This window comes from Clarias gariepinus, chromosome 4 (assembly GCF_024256425.1).
Source record: "Clarias gariepinus isolate MV-2021 ecotype Netherlands chromosome 4, CGAR_prim_01v2, whole genome shotgun sequence".
Classification (NCBI taxonomy): domain Eukaryota; kingdom Metazoa; phylum Chordata; class Actinopteri; order Siluriformes; family Clariidae; genus Clarias; species Clarias gariepinus.
Window position 1 is genome coordinate 37296673 of NC_071103.1, and position 19140 is coordinate 37315812.

Genomic DNA, 19140 nt, shown 5'->3' on the forward strand with positions numbered 1-19140 from the left:
TGCCATAGCAACCATGAGCACGGCCAGTGATGTTATTAAAATTATATCCATATACTGTACTTTTGGGGGTAAGGGGTAGCTCGGTGTTTAAAGTGCTGCAGCAGGTCCTTCACCATTAGATAAAACCGGGTTTCAAGCTGACAACCCTACCCTTTAATAAACTACCACTAGAAAGACAGATTCCTCTCCAGGGGCTGGAAGTGTTCGTGGCCCAAAGTGCCTCATTACATTTACTGTACATTTACGCTGGATGGCAGACACCCTCATCCAGAACGACTTGCATTTATCTCCCGACCATTACATCCAAATGTGCTGGTTGTCCATGTCTTCATGAATCTGGTTTGCACCACAACTACGTGCTTTCAGCTTTGATAAAGAACCAGATATGGGTGTGTTATTCAGGTGTCCACATACGTTTGACCATATTGTGTATCTTCAACAGCTGTGATGATGATAAAGTAACGTTGATGTGGTATAGAAAAGCATTACGTACTGTGATAATAGGACTTTTTTCCAGGATAAATGTGGTTTAAAATAAGAAGCGTGAACTGCATGAGGGACATGACTGAATCTGTTAAGTGTATCAGTAACAGATTCTCACTAACAGCTTTTGATAATGTATTTCTTATTTCATAAGTATTGATTTAAACCTTCTGCCTGTAAAAAAAAAAAAATTCACAATGCCAATTTATTTATTGACACGTGCATATAAAATACACAGAATGTAACTGGCTTCTTTTAGCGCCATCTAGTGTTTAATTCCTGTACATTATGGTTTCTCAGAAAACTCAACTTGCACAAGCCAGTTTCGGCTGCACCACAGTGGACCATTGGTCTCCATCTGACTCTGTCTAGCTTGTCCTCCCTCACCACATCCATAAACCTCCTCTTGGGCCTAAGATGGAAGTCTTAGTGTCGGTCCCAAGCACCTTCCTGTTTGCAGCGATGATGGACAGTTGCAAAGCGCAGAGGAAGGGAAGGTAAAGGAGTTTAAATATTTTGGGTCAACTGTCCAAAGCATTGTGGAGTGTGGTAGAGAATAAAAAAAGAGCGTGCAGGAGTGATCTGTGACAGAAAGGCGTGAATGAAAGAGAAGTTTCACAGGACAGTAGTGAGACCAGCGATGTTGTACGGTTTGGAGACATTGTCGCTGGGGAAAAAAACAGGAAGCAGAGGTGCTGATGGCAGAGCTGAAGATGCTGTGATTTGTTTAAGGAGTGACAAGAATGGACAGGATAAGGAATGAGATATGATATTAGAGGGACAGTGCAGGTTGGACAGTTTGGGGACAAAGTTAGAGAGCTAGATGGTTTAGACATGTGCAGAAGAGGGATATATCGGGAGGGGGATGGAAAAGATGGAAGGCCCAAGAGGAGGTTTAAGATGTGGTGAGGTAGGACATGCAGGAGGTTAAAGTGACAAGGGAAGACGTGCTAGACAGAGTCAGATGGAGACAAATGGTCCACTGTAGTGCAGCCGAAAGAAGAAGAAGAATTCTGATTTCTTAGAAGGTGTTAATTAGTTTTCTTTTAACAGCTGCTTCACCAATAACTCTGGTTGAGTGGATATACTGAAGTAGTCATGACGTTTTTCGTTTATGTTAATGAGTTAATGAAGTGTTAAGTACTTGCTGTAAAAAATAAACAACAACAACACACAAACAAAAAGTAGCATAAATTAAATTATTGTATTTTATTTTATGGTTATTGTATTTTATTTTATGATTATTGTATTTTATTTTATGTAATCCAGGTGTTGATCCTGATGTCTAGCCATCACAATTTGTTCCTTCTCACAGTAGCTACAATATCTCTTCTCGATATCTTGTTACAATGGCAGCTGGAAGTGGGTGGGATATATCAGGCAGCAATTAAACCTTGTGTGAGGATTTCTGTGAGATTGGCAAGGACCAGATTGTGATGGCTAGAGGACTGGGTCAGAGTGAGTCCAAAACCGCAGCTCTTGTGGGATGTTCCTGGTCTGCAGGGGTCAGGACACACCAAAAGGAAGGAAAACCGGTGACAGGGTCATGGACGGCTAAGGCTGGCTCGTGTAGTCTGTCCGATCTAGTAGAAGCGCTGTGGTCAGAACACATAGTTCATCACCGTTATGGTGGCAACAGCGGAACCTAATGTTATGGCTGATCAGGGTGTGTATACTGTATACTGTATACACATTACACGCGATGCTGGAAGTGATCTCCATTTTCTGCCAGACACATTTCGACGCGGTGCTCCATGTTCCTAAAGGTATCGGCAAGGATATCAGGGGGAATGGCAGCAATTTCACGTCGGATGTTTTCCTTTAAATCTTCCACAGTGCGAGGCTTGTTACAATAGACTTTTCCTTTCAGCATACCCCAAAGGAAGAAGTCTGGCGGTGTCAGATCTGGCGACCGCGGTGGCCAAAGCCCCTTTGAAATGACCCTGTTGCCGAAGAAGGACTCGATTTTTTCCATGCTCTTTGCCGACGTGTGACACGTCGCTACTCCATCTTGCTGGAAGTAACCTTCCGATAACTCGCGGCCATCCAGTTCATTCACAAACTGTCCGAAAATGTCCAGGTAAACATCCGTGTTCACGGCGGCGTCAAAGAAAATAGGGCCTACAATGCGCAACCGAGACATCGCGCACCATACGCCGACTTTTTGATCACGGACCGGTTGAGGGACTCCGAAGGGACTTTCAGCCGCCCATAGACGGGTGTTTTGTGAGTGAACGTAACCCGACAGATGGAACCAGGCCTCGGATGAGAACCATGTGACGTCTAGTATTCTTTTGTTGTCCCTCGCAAACGCCCGGAACCAGTGACAGTATCTCACTCTTTTCTCCATGTCGCTCGTTTTGAGCTCCTGCACGACGGTGACCCGATACGTGTGCGATTTCGCAGCTTTTTTCACAGTCGAATGAGACGGGCATCTCTGAGATTTCGCAGGCAACTGCTGCACACAAAGGGCATGAGATCTGGCCCTTTTCGCAGCTCTCTGACATGTCGAATACGACCTCCCGGTCTCTTGTGCGAGGCGTCTCAGGGACGTCGTAGGGGACTGCTGCAGACGAAGTTGCACCTCACTGATCGTGTCCTGCGACATTTTCGGACGGCCACCGCCGTGAGACGGGATCAGCGATCCTGTCGTTTCCAGTTTCCGTACCATCCTCTGAATCACGCTCTTCGAGGGTACGTCACGACCACCATATTTCTTCCTAAATTCACTCTGACATTGCTTAAACGACGTGGTCAGCCAGTAGGTCCGCACCATGAAGACGCGCTGCTCATTACTGTACACCACCATCCTGATGAGAGGTCGAGTGAAGGGGTGCGTACGGCGTTAAAGGGAGCGATGATGGATATCTGGCGCCCCTACTTCATTTATCACACAGGCATCAGGGCATCCAAGCTCCATATACTTGAAGAGCACATTGTACGTTGTTTCGTGCTAGCGAAAGTTATTACAGAATATTCGTGGCCTATTTTAAATGAGTCATTCTGCGTATACTGTATATATTATAAATGGATATATGTGTAAAAACATTGTATATATAAAATACTGTAAAACTATCGTCATGGCAACCCTGTTTTCACTCTACTTCCGGTGTTTTTAAGCCCGCCCAGAGGCCCTGTTACATAAACTTTAACGGACATTAGTAGTCTAAATATATGCCTGCTTAAAATGAACAATTATTTAACAAGACAACTGGATTATTAACAAATAACCATACGCTCTAATGACTAAAAGGTTTTAAACGTAAATATGTATATAATATGGATAGTTATGGCTTGTTTGTTTTTTTATTTTGGAAGATAAATAATTGGGACTATTTCTGGCCCTCTACAGTAAGGACCCCTAGAGCCGAGGAGCACAATTCAAATTTCAAAACAGTGCAGCTGGTGGTTGTGTACGTGTGTTAATCAGGTTAATGTCAGGGTGGATATACATCACTCAGAGTATCAGAGATGAAAATATAGTGTAGATTATTATTGAGTTATTTTAAAGAGATAAGGATTTAAGAGAGAGAGAGAGATAATGGAGGCAGAGGAGAAATCAGCGGGAGCTCCGGCGATGAGTGTGGACGTGCCCAAGCCGCCCTCCATCGAGGACTTCACGGTGCTGAAGCCGATCAGCCGCGGCGCCTTCGGGAAAGTGTTCCTGGCGCGGAAGAACAACAACTCCAAACTGTACGCTGTGAAGGTAAAGCGCCCGAACAAAAACACGGGGTTTAGAAACCATTCACACTAATGTCATTATAAAGGGGAAATAAAAAAATATACATTTTCCAAAATTTTATTTTTTAATTTATTTATTTTTAGTTATTAAAATATATTTTTAAGGACTCTAACTACAGGGTATAATCATATCTTTAACCAAGCCTCAATATGAAAGCTGCAAAGAGCAGAAAATCAAGATCAAATTCATTTGTCACACACACACACACACACACACCGTATGATATGCAGTGAAATGCTTGTACGACTGCCTGTGACCTAAAATAAAATAAAAGATTCTGGTTTATGTTTTAAACATTCAGTATCATCTTCTAAATCTAGATACAAACTGATTTGCTGTTAGTCAGCTACAGCAGAAACACAAAAGAGATTCGATGTAGCCGATTACAGAACAAAAACTGTACAAAGTATTCACAAAAAGCTGAAAAGTGTCTAAAATAATCCTATAGTTTAACATGGATCATCAGCAGATCATGACTATCATTTTTATTTATTTTTATCATTTTTAGTTTGTAATAAACATCTAGGGATGTAACTATCAAATATTTTAGTAATCAAGTATTCTACCAAAAATTTAATCGAGTAATCGGTTAAATTTTTTTTTTGCTTAATTAAGCAGCCATGTAAAATATATAAGAGAAACAAAGGTTAATTGTTTTCTTTTTAGAAAAATCTACTTTTATCTTTTAAATGCATACAGCATTTTATTAAAAATAAGCAGTCATTATTCACAATACAAGGAATAACTTAAAGTTGACTGAGATGAATTGCATTACAGTGCCATACATTCTTATTTTAAAGCCTTTTCTCAGATGCAAAAACTAAAAAAAGTATTTTAAATGACTTTAATTATCAAAAAAACTAAGACACGCATTAAAATATACAAGAGATTTAGGCTCCAGTCTCAGTGGAGGTGTGGGTTCAAATCCCACCGCTGCCAGGATGTAATTAGGGCAGTGGTAGCTCAGAGGGTTAAGGCACTAAGTTACTGATCAGAAGATCGGCGGTTCAATCCCCAGCTCCACCAGGTTGACACTGTTGGGCCCTTGAGCAAGGCCCTTAACCCTATCTGCTCCAGGGGCGCCGTATCATGGCTGACCCTGTGCTCTGACCCCAGTTACGCTGGGATATGTGAAGAAGGAATTTCACTGTGCTGTAATGTATATGTGACAAATAAAGGCTTAACTTTAACTTTAAAATAAATAATTAAACAAAAACAACTTAACTTTCAGAACTAAAAGTTTCTGAATCTACAACTCGGCCATAACATAAGCCTTTACTGACAATTTGTCGTTTTCTTTTGCTGGTTTCTTTATCTCTTGGCTCGCTGATATTTTTCTCGCAACAGAACGCTCCCTCAAATCAATACACAGCTAACTGTTTGCGTCCTTCCCGCGTTGTGGGTGCCGTAAGCGCATTTTCTTCGTCTGTGTTTACTGACTGCTTGCATCCCGGAAGCGCACTGTCACGCCAAACTAATATTTGCGTAAACAACATAATGCAAGCTTTTAAAATTAATTAAAAGAAGCTTTGAGGCATTAGATTTTGCCTCAATAATTTTTTTGTAATCGAGTTTGTTTCAGCCCTATTCACATGCTTACCTTGTTTAGAAGGGTTGCAATTATACATTCTTCCTTTTAATCAGTAAATACTTTTCAATATTAAGTTATACTTTAGTAACAGCATTTTATTTCTTTTTTGTTAATTTGCGGAGGGTTCCCACAGAAAAGAATCTTATAATGTAACTGATTCCACTCACTACCAAGTCTAAAATTGCCGAATTTCTTTAAAAAAATATTTCACTGCCTCCATATTTTGCAAATACTCACGATTTGTGAGAGTATTGTTTCTTCTTCTTTTGGAGTTTATGGACAGTTGTTGCAACACTGCCACCCACTGGACTGGAGTGTGGAGTGGAGGATTTGCTGAGAAAAAAGATTAAAAGTTTAATGACATTTAGACAATCAGTAACACATTTTAAATATATTTTAAACTCTCTAATAAACATAGGTGCATTAGATAAAAATCGGACAATAAACATTAGTATTATTGAACTAAATAAAAATTCGGATTGACAGGCTAGATGTGAGTCACAGCTCCAGTCTTAAAAAAATGTGCTATCTATTTTAATAATTTAATTTAAATATAATTAGATGTTTATTGTATTGTAATGATAATATGTACTCTAGACATGAAGTTTAACATGAAATTGTTCTTGAGCATTTAAGAAAATGTATAAATCAACACCGGGACTATTTAAATCAATCAATTAAGTGCTTGCTAGATGCATACAGTAATTATTCTATATGATTATTGTTAAAACTTATCGTGATTTCCAAGCTGTCAGTCAGTTATGATAGTAAATGGTGTGATTTTGGATCCAGTGATGTGTAATGATGGACATGATACTCAGAAACCAGTGTCGTGACTGTTCGGTGTGAACGATCTGTTTGCAGGTGGTTAAGAAAGCAGACATGGTGGATAAGAACATGAGCGATCAGATGCGGGCGGAGAGAGACGCTCTGGCCCTCAGCAAAAGCCCCTTCATCGTGCACCTGTACTACTCCCTGCAGACGGCCAGCAAGGTGTATCTGGTACGGAAAAGCACATCCTGGAACTATAAGAGTGGACACTGTGGCGGAAAAAAATAACTATTTAATAATTGTATTTCAGTTTCAGACTGAGACTTTAAACTACATCAGGTTTTCGTCTTTAAAAGCATGTCACGTCATCATGCAGTGCAGCAGGTCCTACCTGTCACGCCACCTCTTCCACACAGCCTCGCGATTTTATACCGGTCGACTCTCAAAAAAAGATCAGAATCAAGGACTTTATGCAAATGAAGCCTGAGAACAAATTATATCTCACGCCCACAAATGAACAGAAAGTGTGGGAGCAAATCGTATTTTGTATACATAAGTGAACAAAAATGTGAGAACAAGCTGTATCATGTGCTCACAATTGAGAAAAAATTAGAATTTTTTTTTATCTTGGGCTCATGAATTAAAATATGAACCAATTATCTTATGCTCACGAATGTAAAAAAATCTGAGAACAAATTATATCTCATGCTCACAAATGAACAAAAGCCATGAAGATCATTTTGTATCTCATGCTCAAGAATAGAAAAAAAAAACCTGGAAACGAATTGTATCTCTGCTCACGAATGAACTAAAAAACGTAAGAATTTGTAAGCATAGGATACAATTTGTTAACAATGTGAGAAAACATTTTATCTTCTGCTCACAAATATAGAAAAAAAATGTGGAAACAAATTGTGATCACAAATTAAACATGTGAGAACAAATTGTATCTTGTGGTCCTGAATTAAAACGTTAGCAAATTTTATCTCATGCTCACAAATGAACAAAAGCCGTGCTCACCAGTTAATAAAAAATGTGCGAACAAATTGTACGGTGGGGGGGAAATAAGTATTCAACGGATTTTCGAAGTTTCACGTACAAAGAAATGAAGGGTCTATACATTTTATCATAGGTTTATGGTAAAGGATTGAGACAGAATATCAACCAAAAATCCAGAAAAAGCACATGATACAAATGTTATGAATTAAGTTGCATTTCAATGAGGGAAATAAGGTTTTGATCCCCTACCAACCAACAATAATTCTAACAATAATTCTCACAGACTGGTTATGTGCTCTTGTGGGACACATATTAATTTAACAAGGCGCTCCTAACAACAATGTGGTTTGTATATAAAAGCCACCTGTCCACAAAATCTCTATCTTCCATTTAAACCTCACCACCATCGGCAAGACCAAAGAGCTGTCAAAGCAAGTCAGGAACAAGATTTTAGACCTGCACAAGGCTGGAATGGGCTACAAGACCATCAGCTAGAAGCTTGGTGAGGAGGAGACAACTGCTGGAGCGATTATTTACAAATGGAAGAAATACACTCTTTGTCATCAACTCAACTTGCTGTTTTCGGAGGAAGAGAAATGCTGACTATGACTCTAAGAACACCACAGTCCCTACAGTCAAGCACGGAGGTGGAAACATTATGCTTTGGGACTGTTTCTTTGCTAAAGGTACAGATTGACTTTGCTGCACTGAGGGACCAATGAATGAGGCCATGTGTTGTAAAATTTTGGATGAGAACCTCCTAAACATGGGTTGTGGATGGGTCTTCCAGCATGAAAATGACCCCAAACATACTGCCAAGGCAACTAGGGAGTGGCACTTTAAGGTCTTGGAGTGGTCTAGCCAGTCTAAAATTCACGGAGAGAGCTGTACAGTAACTTCAAGTTGCCAAGCAACAAGAATCTGTAAAGAATAGTGGATCAACATGCATCCTTACAACAACTACAAGAAACGTCTTTCCTCTGTGCTTTTCAGCAAGGGTTTCTCTACCAAATCATGTTTTGCTTGGAGGTCAAATACTAAAATAGAAATGGTATCTAGTGCTAACAAATTAACCAAAAAAAAAACAAACAAAAATGGGAGCGAATTTTATCTTGTATAATTTTCTTTTTGCTGTAATCTGTGTCGTTTAAATGCTTTATACGTCGATGAATTTTGCGGTGTGAAGAGCCGTGTATGAGATGAGGCTGTGTGTCTATTGTCCAGGTCATGGAGTACCTGATCGGCGGCGACGTCAAGTCTCTGCTCCACGTCTACGGCTACTTCGACGAGGACATGTCCTTAAAATACATCTCAGAAGTGGCACTAGCTCTGGACTACCTGCACAGACACGGCATCATTCACAGGTACCGGTGTGTTTTAGAAAAAGAGCTCTAGTGTGTGTTCACACGGATAAACACGACAAAACCCAATCTCGGCTTCTTCTCTTCTTCAGGGATCTAAAACCTGATAACATGCTGATCAGCAACCAGGGCCACATCAAGCTCACCGACTTCGGCCTCTCCAAAGTCAAACTCGACAGGGGTACGCTGACGCTGAAAAAGGCCTTATATAAGACATCATTTTTTTAATGATGCTTAATTGTAAAATCTGTTATAAACGTATTTGTGCAGTCTTTAGTGTAATGACGCTTCGGCTTATAAATGTTTTCTTCCCTGTAGAATTGAACCTCATGGATATATTGACCACGCCCTCTCTGGCCAAGCCGAAGAAGGATTATTTCCGGACACCTGGTCAAGTTTTGTCCCTGATAAGTTCTCTTGGTCTCGTAAGTACAAGAAGAATCCCGTTTGTAACTGGCGGTGTGTATTTGCGTAGTTAATTAATTAAGAGGACCGAAAAAGACCGTCAGCACTGGATCAGTAATGAATGCTTTTGTATAAACGTTGAAAATGTATTTATATCATACAATATAGGCATGTACTGAAATAATATTATTAAAAATTATAAACTTACAAATTAGCCACATACTGTATTTTTCAACATAATAGAAACAATCTGAGGGGGATATTACAAAAAACTTTTTATTTTTATGTAAACATTTGATGTTCCAATTAAGATACGATATTGTGCAGGTGTAAAGGTTATACAAATATAAATCACTATACACAACCAGTCAAAAGTCTGGACACCCCTCCTAACTCCATGGTGGTTTTTGATGTTCATCTCTTTCTACACTGTGAAACAATACTGAAGATGTTAATCCAAAATTCACAGTACAGTGAAACTTAACGCGGTTTGCGAGTGTTCCGCAAGACGAGCAAACATCTTTAATAAATTTTGACTTGCAAGTCTTGGTTTACGAGTACGGAGTATCATGTATTACGCATGCGCTACTTGTTTTGACGCTGACATCACATGATCACAACTAAGCCAACGTTTTTTTTTTTCTTTCTTGTGCTGCGGAATTATGGGTAATCGTCTCCCCTGCTGGGTCTTAGTGCTTATCTCTTACTGGCTGTTATGTGCACGCACGCGTAATTTGACACCGTGCCGGTTCTCACATTGTCTCTCTCTCTCTCTCTCTCTCTCTCGCCTTTAATGTGTGTGTGTGCGTTTGTGAACCGGCACGGTTCCACACACACACACACACAAATAAAAACACTCATCTGTCGGGATTTATTTTAATTTTATTTGAAAGGTAAAGTGCAGGTTAATTTGTTTTATGTTTACTTTATATTTTGTATTTATTTTTATGTATTTTTTTTGGGGGGGGTTGGCATGGAACAAATAATTTGAGTTTCCATTATTTCTTATGGAAAAGGTTTATTTGGTTTACGTGTGTTTTGGAATACGAGCCAGCTTCTGGAACGAATTATGCTCATAATCCAAGGTTCCACTGTAATCTCCTTTAAACAGTTGATATTGAGATTTATTTGCTACTTATGATCTGTAAATTCTTCATAATGGTTTTAATCTGAGGTGCTGTTTGTTAATTTTTGATTAAACAAACAAAAATCATTATTAAAATAGATGGTGTCTAAGCTTTTTACTGGTACTTTGTCGGAAAGGACTAAAATACTGACGAAATACTCATCATTGCCTTCTTAATACTGTATGTAACTTTGATTTCTTTTAAACAAGCTGACACAATAAACTTCCATCTTTTACACACACTATACAATCTTTTTATCTATACTTCCCTGTCTAATGGTTTGTTAGTGTAAATACACACTTTTACATCATGTATCTGTGTCTCTCCCGTGAAGAACACTCCCGTGATGGATGGGAAGCGTCACTGCAGCGCCTCGGCCGTGGCCAGTCCCATGACGTGTGGGAAAGCCGTGCACAGAAAGAGCTCGCTGTGTTCACCGTTGTTGGCTAGAAGACGGGAGCTCCCGCGTTCCCCCATCTGCTCGTCACGAGGCCTCGGTGCGCATCTCCTGGATTTTTTATTTTATTTTTTAACCTTTTTAATCTTTAGGATGAGTCTCATCTGTTTGCCTGAGCACTGACACCTTGACTGTGGTGTGTGTGTGTGTGGTTCATTTTAGGAGCCAACAGCGTATTCAGTCCCAGCATGCTGGCCAAAAGTCTGACCCCGAGGCTGATGAAATCCAGGAAGAGGTTCGAGTCTCTGGGCAGTGCTCACTCATGCATGCTGCGCTCCACTGACTCTGAGAGCTGCATCAGCCCGCTGTGGGAGGACGAGCAGGTAAAACTTTATACCTTGATGATATCCAAGCACTAGTGAACCACTGACATTAGTGTTGTAGGGGATTATAAAAAAATGGAATTTTTTTAAAATATTTTTTTTATTCTCATATCATAACTATGTTACGTTAATCTGCACAATCAAAAGTCCCACTTTGACTTGAATACTATAATACAGAAGCATAGACAGTAGTATTTGTCGCTTAATTTTTTCCCCCCTTTTTTTAAAAACTCAATTTTAAAATTGTAAAAAAAAAAATATAATAATAAATAAATAATAATAATGCATACGTTAAAAAAATATGCAGTATATGCATTTTAATTTGATAATGTTTTAAAAATATAATTGAGCTCAGTGGGAACACTACTTTGTATTTTTTGGGAACACTACTGTGTTGCTGGCAGTTGTGTTGTTACTAAATGTATTTATACAGGGTGGGCCATAAGTTTTTATACGTAGGAAAAATAAATTTAATTAAATTTTATTTGTGTAGCGCTCTTAACAATTGACATGGTCGCAAAGCAGCTTCACACAATCAGAAGACTCTACGGTGAAACCTCTGATTGCGAGTAGCGCGGTTTGCGAGTGTTCCGCAAGACGAGCAAAGATTTTTCATAAATTTGACTTGAAAAACGAACAAGTCTTGGTTTACGAGTACCGAGTATCATGTATCACGCACGCGCTTCTTGTTTTGTCGCCGAGCGTCATGTGATCACAACTGATCGAATGTTTTTTCTCCTTCTTGCGCTGCGGAATTGTGGGTAAGCGTCTCCCCTGCTGGGTCTTAGTGCTCATGTCTTACTGGTATAATCAACATCCGGTTTACTACAACTCTTTGTACATACATATTTTATTTTGTGTCTGTATGCGCAGACATTATGTTGTGTACAGCGCGCATGTACTGTTTATTATAACACTCGGGTGTACGCCCGTGTGAAGCAAAAGAAAGTCTCATTAGAGTGGTTAAAGATCCGTTTTCTCCCTCTCTGTTTCAGCTTGTCGTGATGCTAATGTGCGCGTACGTAATTTGACACCGTGCCTCTTAACACATGCGCACACACGTCGCCAGCGCGGATAAACAGAAACACTTATCTGTCGGAATTTATTTAAACTTTTTTTAAAAGGTAAAGTGCAGGTTAATTTTTTTTTATTTTTACTTTATATTTTGTATTACTTATTTTTATGCTTTTATTTTTTTGGTCTGTTGAACGAATAATTAAAGTTTCCATTATTTCTCGTGGGAATTTTTGCTTTGATCCATGATGTTTTGGAATACAAGCCCACTTCTAAAAACGAATTATGCTCGTAATCCAAGGTTCCACTGAAAGTTTGTATGAGATGTAAACGTGTATGGATCAAAATGATAATAATGAGAAAAATTAGAAAAAATAAATGTGTTTATTATAAATGTATATTTTATATATTGGTGGGACATGAAGGTCATGGTATATCAGGAAAAGATAGGATGAATAAATTGTCTCTTTAAAAAATACACAGTATATATTTTTTTCTATGTACGGAAACTTATGGCCCACCCTGTATATCCATATGCATCATGGAAATATTTTTAATTTGGTATGATATTAAATCAAATTAAAATTTTATTTGTCACATACACAGTCATACACAGTACGATATGCAGTGAAATGCTTATTATAAAGGTAACATCACTGATGACATTGTTTATTTTTTTGACACAAGTAAAGTTTGAGAACGCTAACAAGAAAATTACTGTGCAATTACAGAAACCAGAAGGAGATGAAAACGCCCCGCCTCCAAACATAAAGGACGAATATGGATCAGGTGTGGAGGGAAAGCTGAACGGTGAAATGTGGATTCCTGAAAACGACACTCCCCAGACTCCGCTTCATAACTCCTCCTCAAGATCAGTGTATGGAAATCAACAGTGCTCAGTCAGAGCGGTTTGTAGGAACGTAAAGCCAGATATTTCAGCAGGAAAGAGACTCCCATTCTCCGAGTCTGATCTCTACGTCACACCCGGGAAGACTCCGCTCAGAGCCTCGTGTCTTCTGAAGTCTGACACGAGCGTCGTCAGTGCTTGTAGATCTTTGGAGAAAGGATCCGCTCTGAAACCAGGCTCGTCAGTAAAACGAGTCTTTTTGGAGGTAGACAAGAGCCCTGAACAAGATGAGATCCAAGCCAAAAAGAGCAATGCCGAGTACAAGCGGTGTTTTCCCGTTCCGGAGGACGACTCCAGACTCCATACAGGTCTGACCGGGATTTTCTCCGCTGTGGGTTTGGGGAATGCCACAGGAATCCCCAAACAGTCCAGCCCTGCTAAAGTGGCCAAGAATCTTTTGTGCGAGCTGGAGGAACCGGGCGAGAACATTCCCATCTCCTGCCTCACTTCTTCTTCTCCTCAAGAGAGGAGACGAAGCCTGAGCTTGGACTCGGACAGCTCGGTTCATGAAATGTCTGTGATCACGACCACGCCTCCTCCCCGTGCAGAAAAAGAAGCCCTGGTGTCCTCGTTTGAGGACGAAAATGAAACATCAGTCGTTTTAGACGTGGCGTCCGTCTCAGCTTCTTTGAAACATCACGAAGACGATCATCACCTCCATATTGCCTCGAGCACTCTGCTCAAGTCGCCGCTGTTCCTCAAGCCTAAAAACGTTGTGGCTTTCAGAAGCTACTGCAGCTCCATCAACCGCTCCAACCTGTCCTACGGCTCGCGCCTCAGCCTGGCCTCCATGGAGGGCATGGACGTCTCAACGTCCACCTCGTTCCAGACCGCACCTGTCGCCGTCACGCCTGCGCAGAAGAAGAGACGCAGCCTCAACAGCTCACTTTACCAGGTAGGCGTACAGGTCCAGGGCTCGCGGGTCCAGGGCTCAGGATGTAGATTCAAATCTCAGGTTTATATTCATGCGCATGTTTTTGTAGGTTATTGTTTCCATAGTAAAAGAATGTTCACATAAACATGTATAAGCTTTTCATGGTAACAATGAACGAATGACGTTAATTAAGAATGAACAGTTAACAACAGTAATTGTTACTATGGCAAAGTTTTGTATAAGGAGACTTGTGGAAGGAGCCGTCAGTGTCGGTTATGTCTAACGTCTGATAAATTTCCAAAATTTATGAACGTCTTCATTAAAGAGGAGTTAAAGGAATCATAAAGGAATTTTATTGATGTACGTCTTTTATTTAATGATTTCCTCATTTAGTTTTGATTGATTGTGTTTTACATCTTAGACCCCTCAGCCGATGGCGCTGTCTCACACCCCTTATCGAACACCCAAAAGTGTACGTAGAGGTCCAGAACCAGCGGAGAACGCCCCGATCCTCGGGACCCCAGACTACCTGGCTCCAGAGCTGTTAGTAGGGAAGAATCACGGTAAGGGGAAACTTAAAACAAGCGGCATAAGATCAGCAATAAAGCAACCTTATATTACGCTCACACCAGCATTGTTTCTAGTTTTTAGTTTATTGCCAATCGCTATTGGTTTACTTGGGTAGGTCGATATCCACACAAGCTAGTAGAAATGGGGTAAAATCAAAAAAAAAAAATCTGTATGTATGATTAATTTATTTTATTTTTAACTACAAATTTACAATTTGCATTTCTCATGGTAAAATGTTGCAGTTCCTGTATAATCCTGCAGGTGGCTTTGAACTATTCACTCATTGGCCAGCAGCACAGATATTTGCTTAATTTGAATTGTAACAAATTTTTCTAAGATTCAATATGGAATATGGATATATGTATAAAATCGTCATGGTTACAGAATCGCAATATACACCAAGGTATCGTGGTATCGTATCGGGACGACCCCGGAGATTATCATCACTACAAGCTAGAGAATTTGTATGTGCAATGCAAAAAAAAAAAAGTTAATACATAAGTAAATGACATTTTATAATATTAAAAAAACTCAAATTCGCACTACCGTCTTTTACTCAAATTTATTTTACTACTTGTTTAATTGAAGATAAACCACGCTTGATTAAAATTGCATAGCTCGATTTAGTCTTCATATTGTTGCATGGAGTTGCTGCTGGTGTGACGGCAGGTTTAGTGCACCTGCCAACGTGTAATCACCAATAACTCGCCCGTTTCATAGGAACACCCGTCTGTTCATGAAAACGCACCATATTATAGCAATTTTTCCTGTGTAAACCCATTTTCATGTCAGGCTGTAATTAATTCTATCATGATTACATAAAGTGAACTAATGCGATATAATTGCCTGATTATATAACAGCTTAGGTGTAGACGGGTGTTCCTATTAAAATGGCCGGTGAGCATAATCATTCTGTAGTTAACTGTTTGGTGTTGTGCACACTGCGCAGCCTCCTCACTGCCCCTTGTGTTTTTAGTTTCAGGATCAGTTGCGTATGGTGAGTATGATGTGGAGTTTTGTGATGATGCATGAGCATCTTATACTTTTCCCATAAAGGAATACTTCATCCAAACACAAACACACACACACACACACACACACAAACACACACACACACACACACACACACGGCTAATAATGATGAGAGTTAATAGTTACATTATTAGCCACAAAACATTGGTTGAAGTATCTTTTATGACTTTTGCCAGGGGAAATGACTGACTAATTTCGGTGACATGAGCGCGTATCCTGCTTCTGTCATGGGCCGTGCTTGATGCTTGCGGCTTCAGTGATGCTCTGTGGACTTATGGGGAATAAAGGGAGATTTCCTTGGATAGCTGTGTAGCTGAGGATTCCCAGTCAGTCCCCAGCATTTAAGTTCATCATTAAAAAATGGTGCTACTTTAAAAAAAGCCATGCTACTAATCTGATTTTAATGTAATTCTCTGAGGAACTATTATGCTATTGAGACTTTATGAAAGTTTGTGACGTTCAGGGGAAGGGGAGGTGGTTTAAATTAGATATAGAAAATCCAAAATGGAAGATTGATTGCAAACTGTAGGATTTATACTGAAGAACATGATTGAAAACCGACAAGATGGAGAAGATGGAGGCTTGGGGAGAGGGGCGCAAGGGTGGAGGCTTAGTGGTTCAGTGGTTAAGGTGTTGTGCTTCTGATTGGAAGATCGCAGTTAGGACTTGAGTAGATGCACATTTCTACAGAACATTTCTGTCTTATTTCAGCACAAACAAAAAAGTTTCTGCTGTGGCCGTGTATTAATGAAAAGAATGCATGAAGTACAGATTTCTAGAATGACCAGGGCTTTAGGATGTGGAATTAACAACGAAGAAAGTTGTTAAAGGACTGGCTGGGAATCACAACGGCATCTGCTCTAATGGGATCTGATGATTTATTTATTCTTTTATTCTTCCCCAGTTTAAGTGGTGGTGCTGTGAACGTTATTTGGAGGACCAGCGGCCCAAAGAACTTTTATTTCATTTCCAAAACACACACACACACACACCCCAGTAGAAATGATGTTTTATATTTCATTGGAGAGTCGGTGTGGTGGTTTATTTGTTTATTTAATGTTATAAGGATGGAGGGTTGCATTAGAGAAAAAAGGAGATTTAGCTGGAAATTGAGCAAAACATTGAAAATGTGAACTTATTTAAAGAAGGGAACAATCCCGAAACATTTTTTTTTCCTTTAAGCTTAAGACCATCACTGATGAACATGAGCCAAAAAAAAAAAAAAAAAACGCACCAATAATTAAAATTACATACCTAACGTTAACTAAAATGTGATTTACAGCCAATAATCCCTTCTATACCCTCACTTAAGACATAAGTTTAACCTCCTGCTGCTGCTGTCACGGCTGTGCGGTAGACTCGCGGTCACGCTCTAACACACTAGAGGACACTGAGAGGATAGTAATGTGTTAAGTAACACTGATTTTGTTTTCTTCCTCTGCAGACTTCATGGTGGACTGGTGGGCGCTGGGCGTGTGTCTGTTCGAGTTCCTCACGGGAGTGCCTCCGTTCAACGACGAAACTCCTCAACTCGTCTTCCAGAACATCCTCAATCGAGGTCTCTGTTTGTCTTTTATAGTAATGTTAAAGTGATTTGAAATGAGTCCTCATTTTTAATGAGACACCAAAGTGTTATGAAAAAAAAGGTTTCTAATAAAGCAGGAAAGATGGTTTAATGTTACCATAAATGTGAGCTGTAGCTCTAAAACATCATGTCACGGATACGAGGACGGTGGAGCTCAAAGTTTCCCTGTGATTTGAATCTGAAACGCTACAAAACTCATGCGATTGTTATTATTTCTTATACCGTGTGCAGATATCCCATGGCCTGATGAGGAAGAGGAGTTGTCCTCCAACGCGCGAGGTGCCATAGAGATTCTCCTCAGTACAGACGTCAGCAAACGGGCTGGGCTTAAAGGTGAGGACTCGCCACGAGAGCTTTAGTAGCCGCTCACTCGCAAGGACCAATTAGAATTTAATATTAATAAGAAATAAAAATCCTAAACAATAATTCTGAGGGTAAAGTTTCTTTAGAATGGAGTTTTGTGTTCGTGGTTTTTCTTCAACATTTAAAAAAAGTTCAAGGCTGACTTTTTACAGGTTTTGTCATTTTGATTTTGCACCACCTCCCTTTGTGGATGTCCCACAATACTGGATAAAGTTTCTGAGAAAATTGTAAAGTAGGATCACACTGTTGCATCGCTTTTCCAGTACAAAACAGTGAAAACCGCTCATTCTCAGACCGCACGGTTCCGCTGGTACGAGAAGTTAAACAGGCTGTGAGTTATAAGAGGCCAAGTGCACCCCTACCGATTATAAATAGTGTTTGTTCTTTAAAAATGTGTTTTGTTGGCTAATAACTACGATATGACACACTTTGTGACATAAATCAAATCAGTGGTGGTGGTGACTTTTCCCAACTATTTTCCCAAACAGTAAGTGTTTTTTAACACTTTTTTAAAATTAATTATGTTTGTCCCCCTCCAGAGTTGAAAGAGCACGCATTCTTTGCCGGTTTGGACTGGGACAATCTCCAGAACCAGGCCATGCCTTTCATTCCCGAGCCACACGACGAGACAGACACGTCCTACTTTGAGGCGAGAAACACTGCGCAACATCTGGCTCTCTCTGGCTTCAGCCTTTAAAACTAATACACATGCATGCACACTTGCACATAAACACGTATGCTCCATGATGGAGATCATTTCTTGACTATGAATGTAAGGACTCTGACTCTTCCTTCCTTTCCTCTTCAGGGAAACTTTGCTTACGTTTTAAGATCACACACACACACTGTTAATCTGAGTCGCATTTCTACACAGACATTTTTTCACAGACATTTTTTCACAATTATTGAGATTTGAAACAAAGCTGTTCGGTAAGTTTCTATGATCCCACGAAACCACAGATCTCAGATCAGAACTCTACTTCTAACGCATTTTGTACATTTAAAAAAAATAATAATAAAAACCCTGTTAGCATTAGTTAATATTATTTGTTTGTGTGAGTAATATATTGTTCCTGCTGCTATACTATGTGTATACTCTTACTTGCTGAGGATTTCATAGATCTGTTTTTAACCTACAAAACTGCATCTTTTTCTTTTTGTTGTGCATTATTGTACCATGCAAAAAACAGGCTTTTATCACGTTTTAGTGTGTTTATAAATATGGATAAAATTACAACATGGTGTAGAAGCTCAAATAAAAATCCTTTAATATTGTCATCTTGGGGATGATTTTTATTTATTTATTTAAGTGTTCCTTCAAGATGGAAAAATTGTTATGGGTAGCCTCTAACAACATTTTAACTTTCTTTTAAAAATTTTAATCAGGCAGCAAAAAACAAAAAAGAAACATTTGGTAACTTCCAACTTCCTTTGTATATTTGTGTAAAAAGGTGTAAAATTTTAATTTTAAATAAGTTACCTAATGTGGTTCTTTGCCTGATTAAGGGATATGTCATAACTTCAAGGACTTTAATT

The 19140-nt window shown here is 39.5% G+C and overlaps 1 protein-coding gene across 2 annotated transcripts; it reads left to right on the forward strand.

The window, feature by feature from the left end:
* The first annotated feature begins 3895 nt into the window (after positions 1-3895).
* On the forward strand, positions 3896-18882 carry mastl (microtubule associated serine/threonine kinase-like). Of its 2 annotated transcripts, XM_053493650.1 has the most exons (13): positions 3896-4189; positions 6681-6818; positions 8811-8950; positions 9040-9128; positions 9266-9372; positions 10814-10976; positions 11099-11259; positions 13005-14075; positions 14476-14617; positions 15601-15621; positions 17101-17214; positions 17473-17574; positions 18144-18882. In XM_053493650.1, the coding sequence occupies exons 1-13, from the start codon at positions 4025-4027 to the stop codon at positions 18299-18301; spliced, it is 2571 nt and encodes an 856-aa protein (XP_053349625.1). In that variant the 5' UTR covers positions 3896-4024; the 3' UTR covers positions 18302-18882. The 2 variants fall into 2 exon arrangements, with proteins under 2 accessions (XP_053349625.1, XP_053349626.1); XM_053493651.1 differs by lacking the exon at positions 15601-15621.
* The last annotated feature ends 258 nt before the right edge of the window (positions 18883-19140 follow it).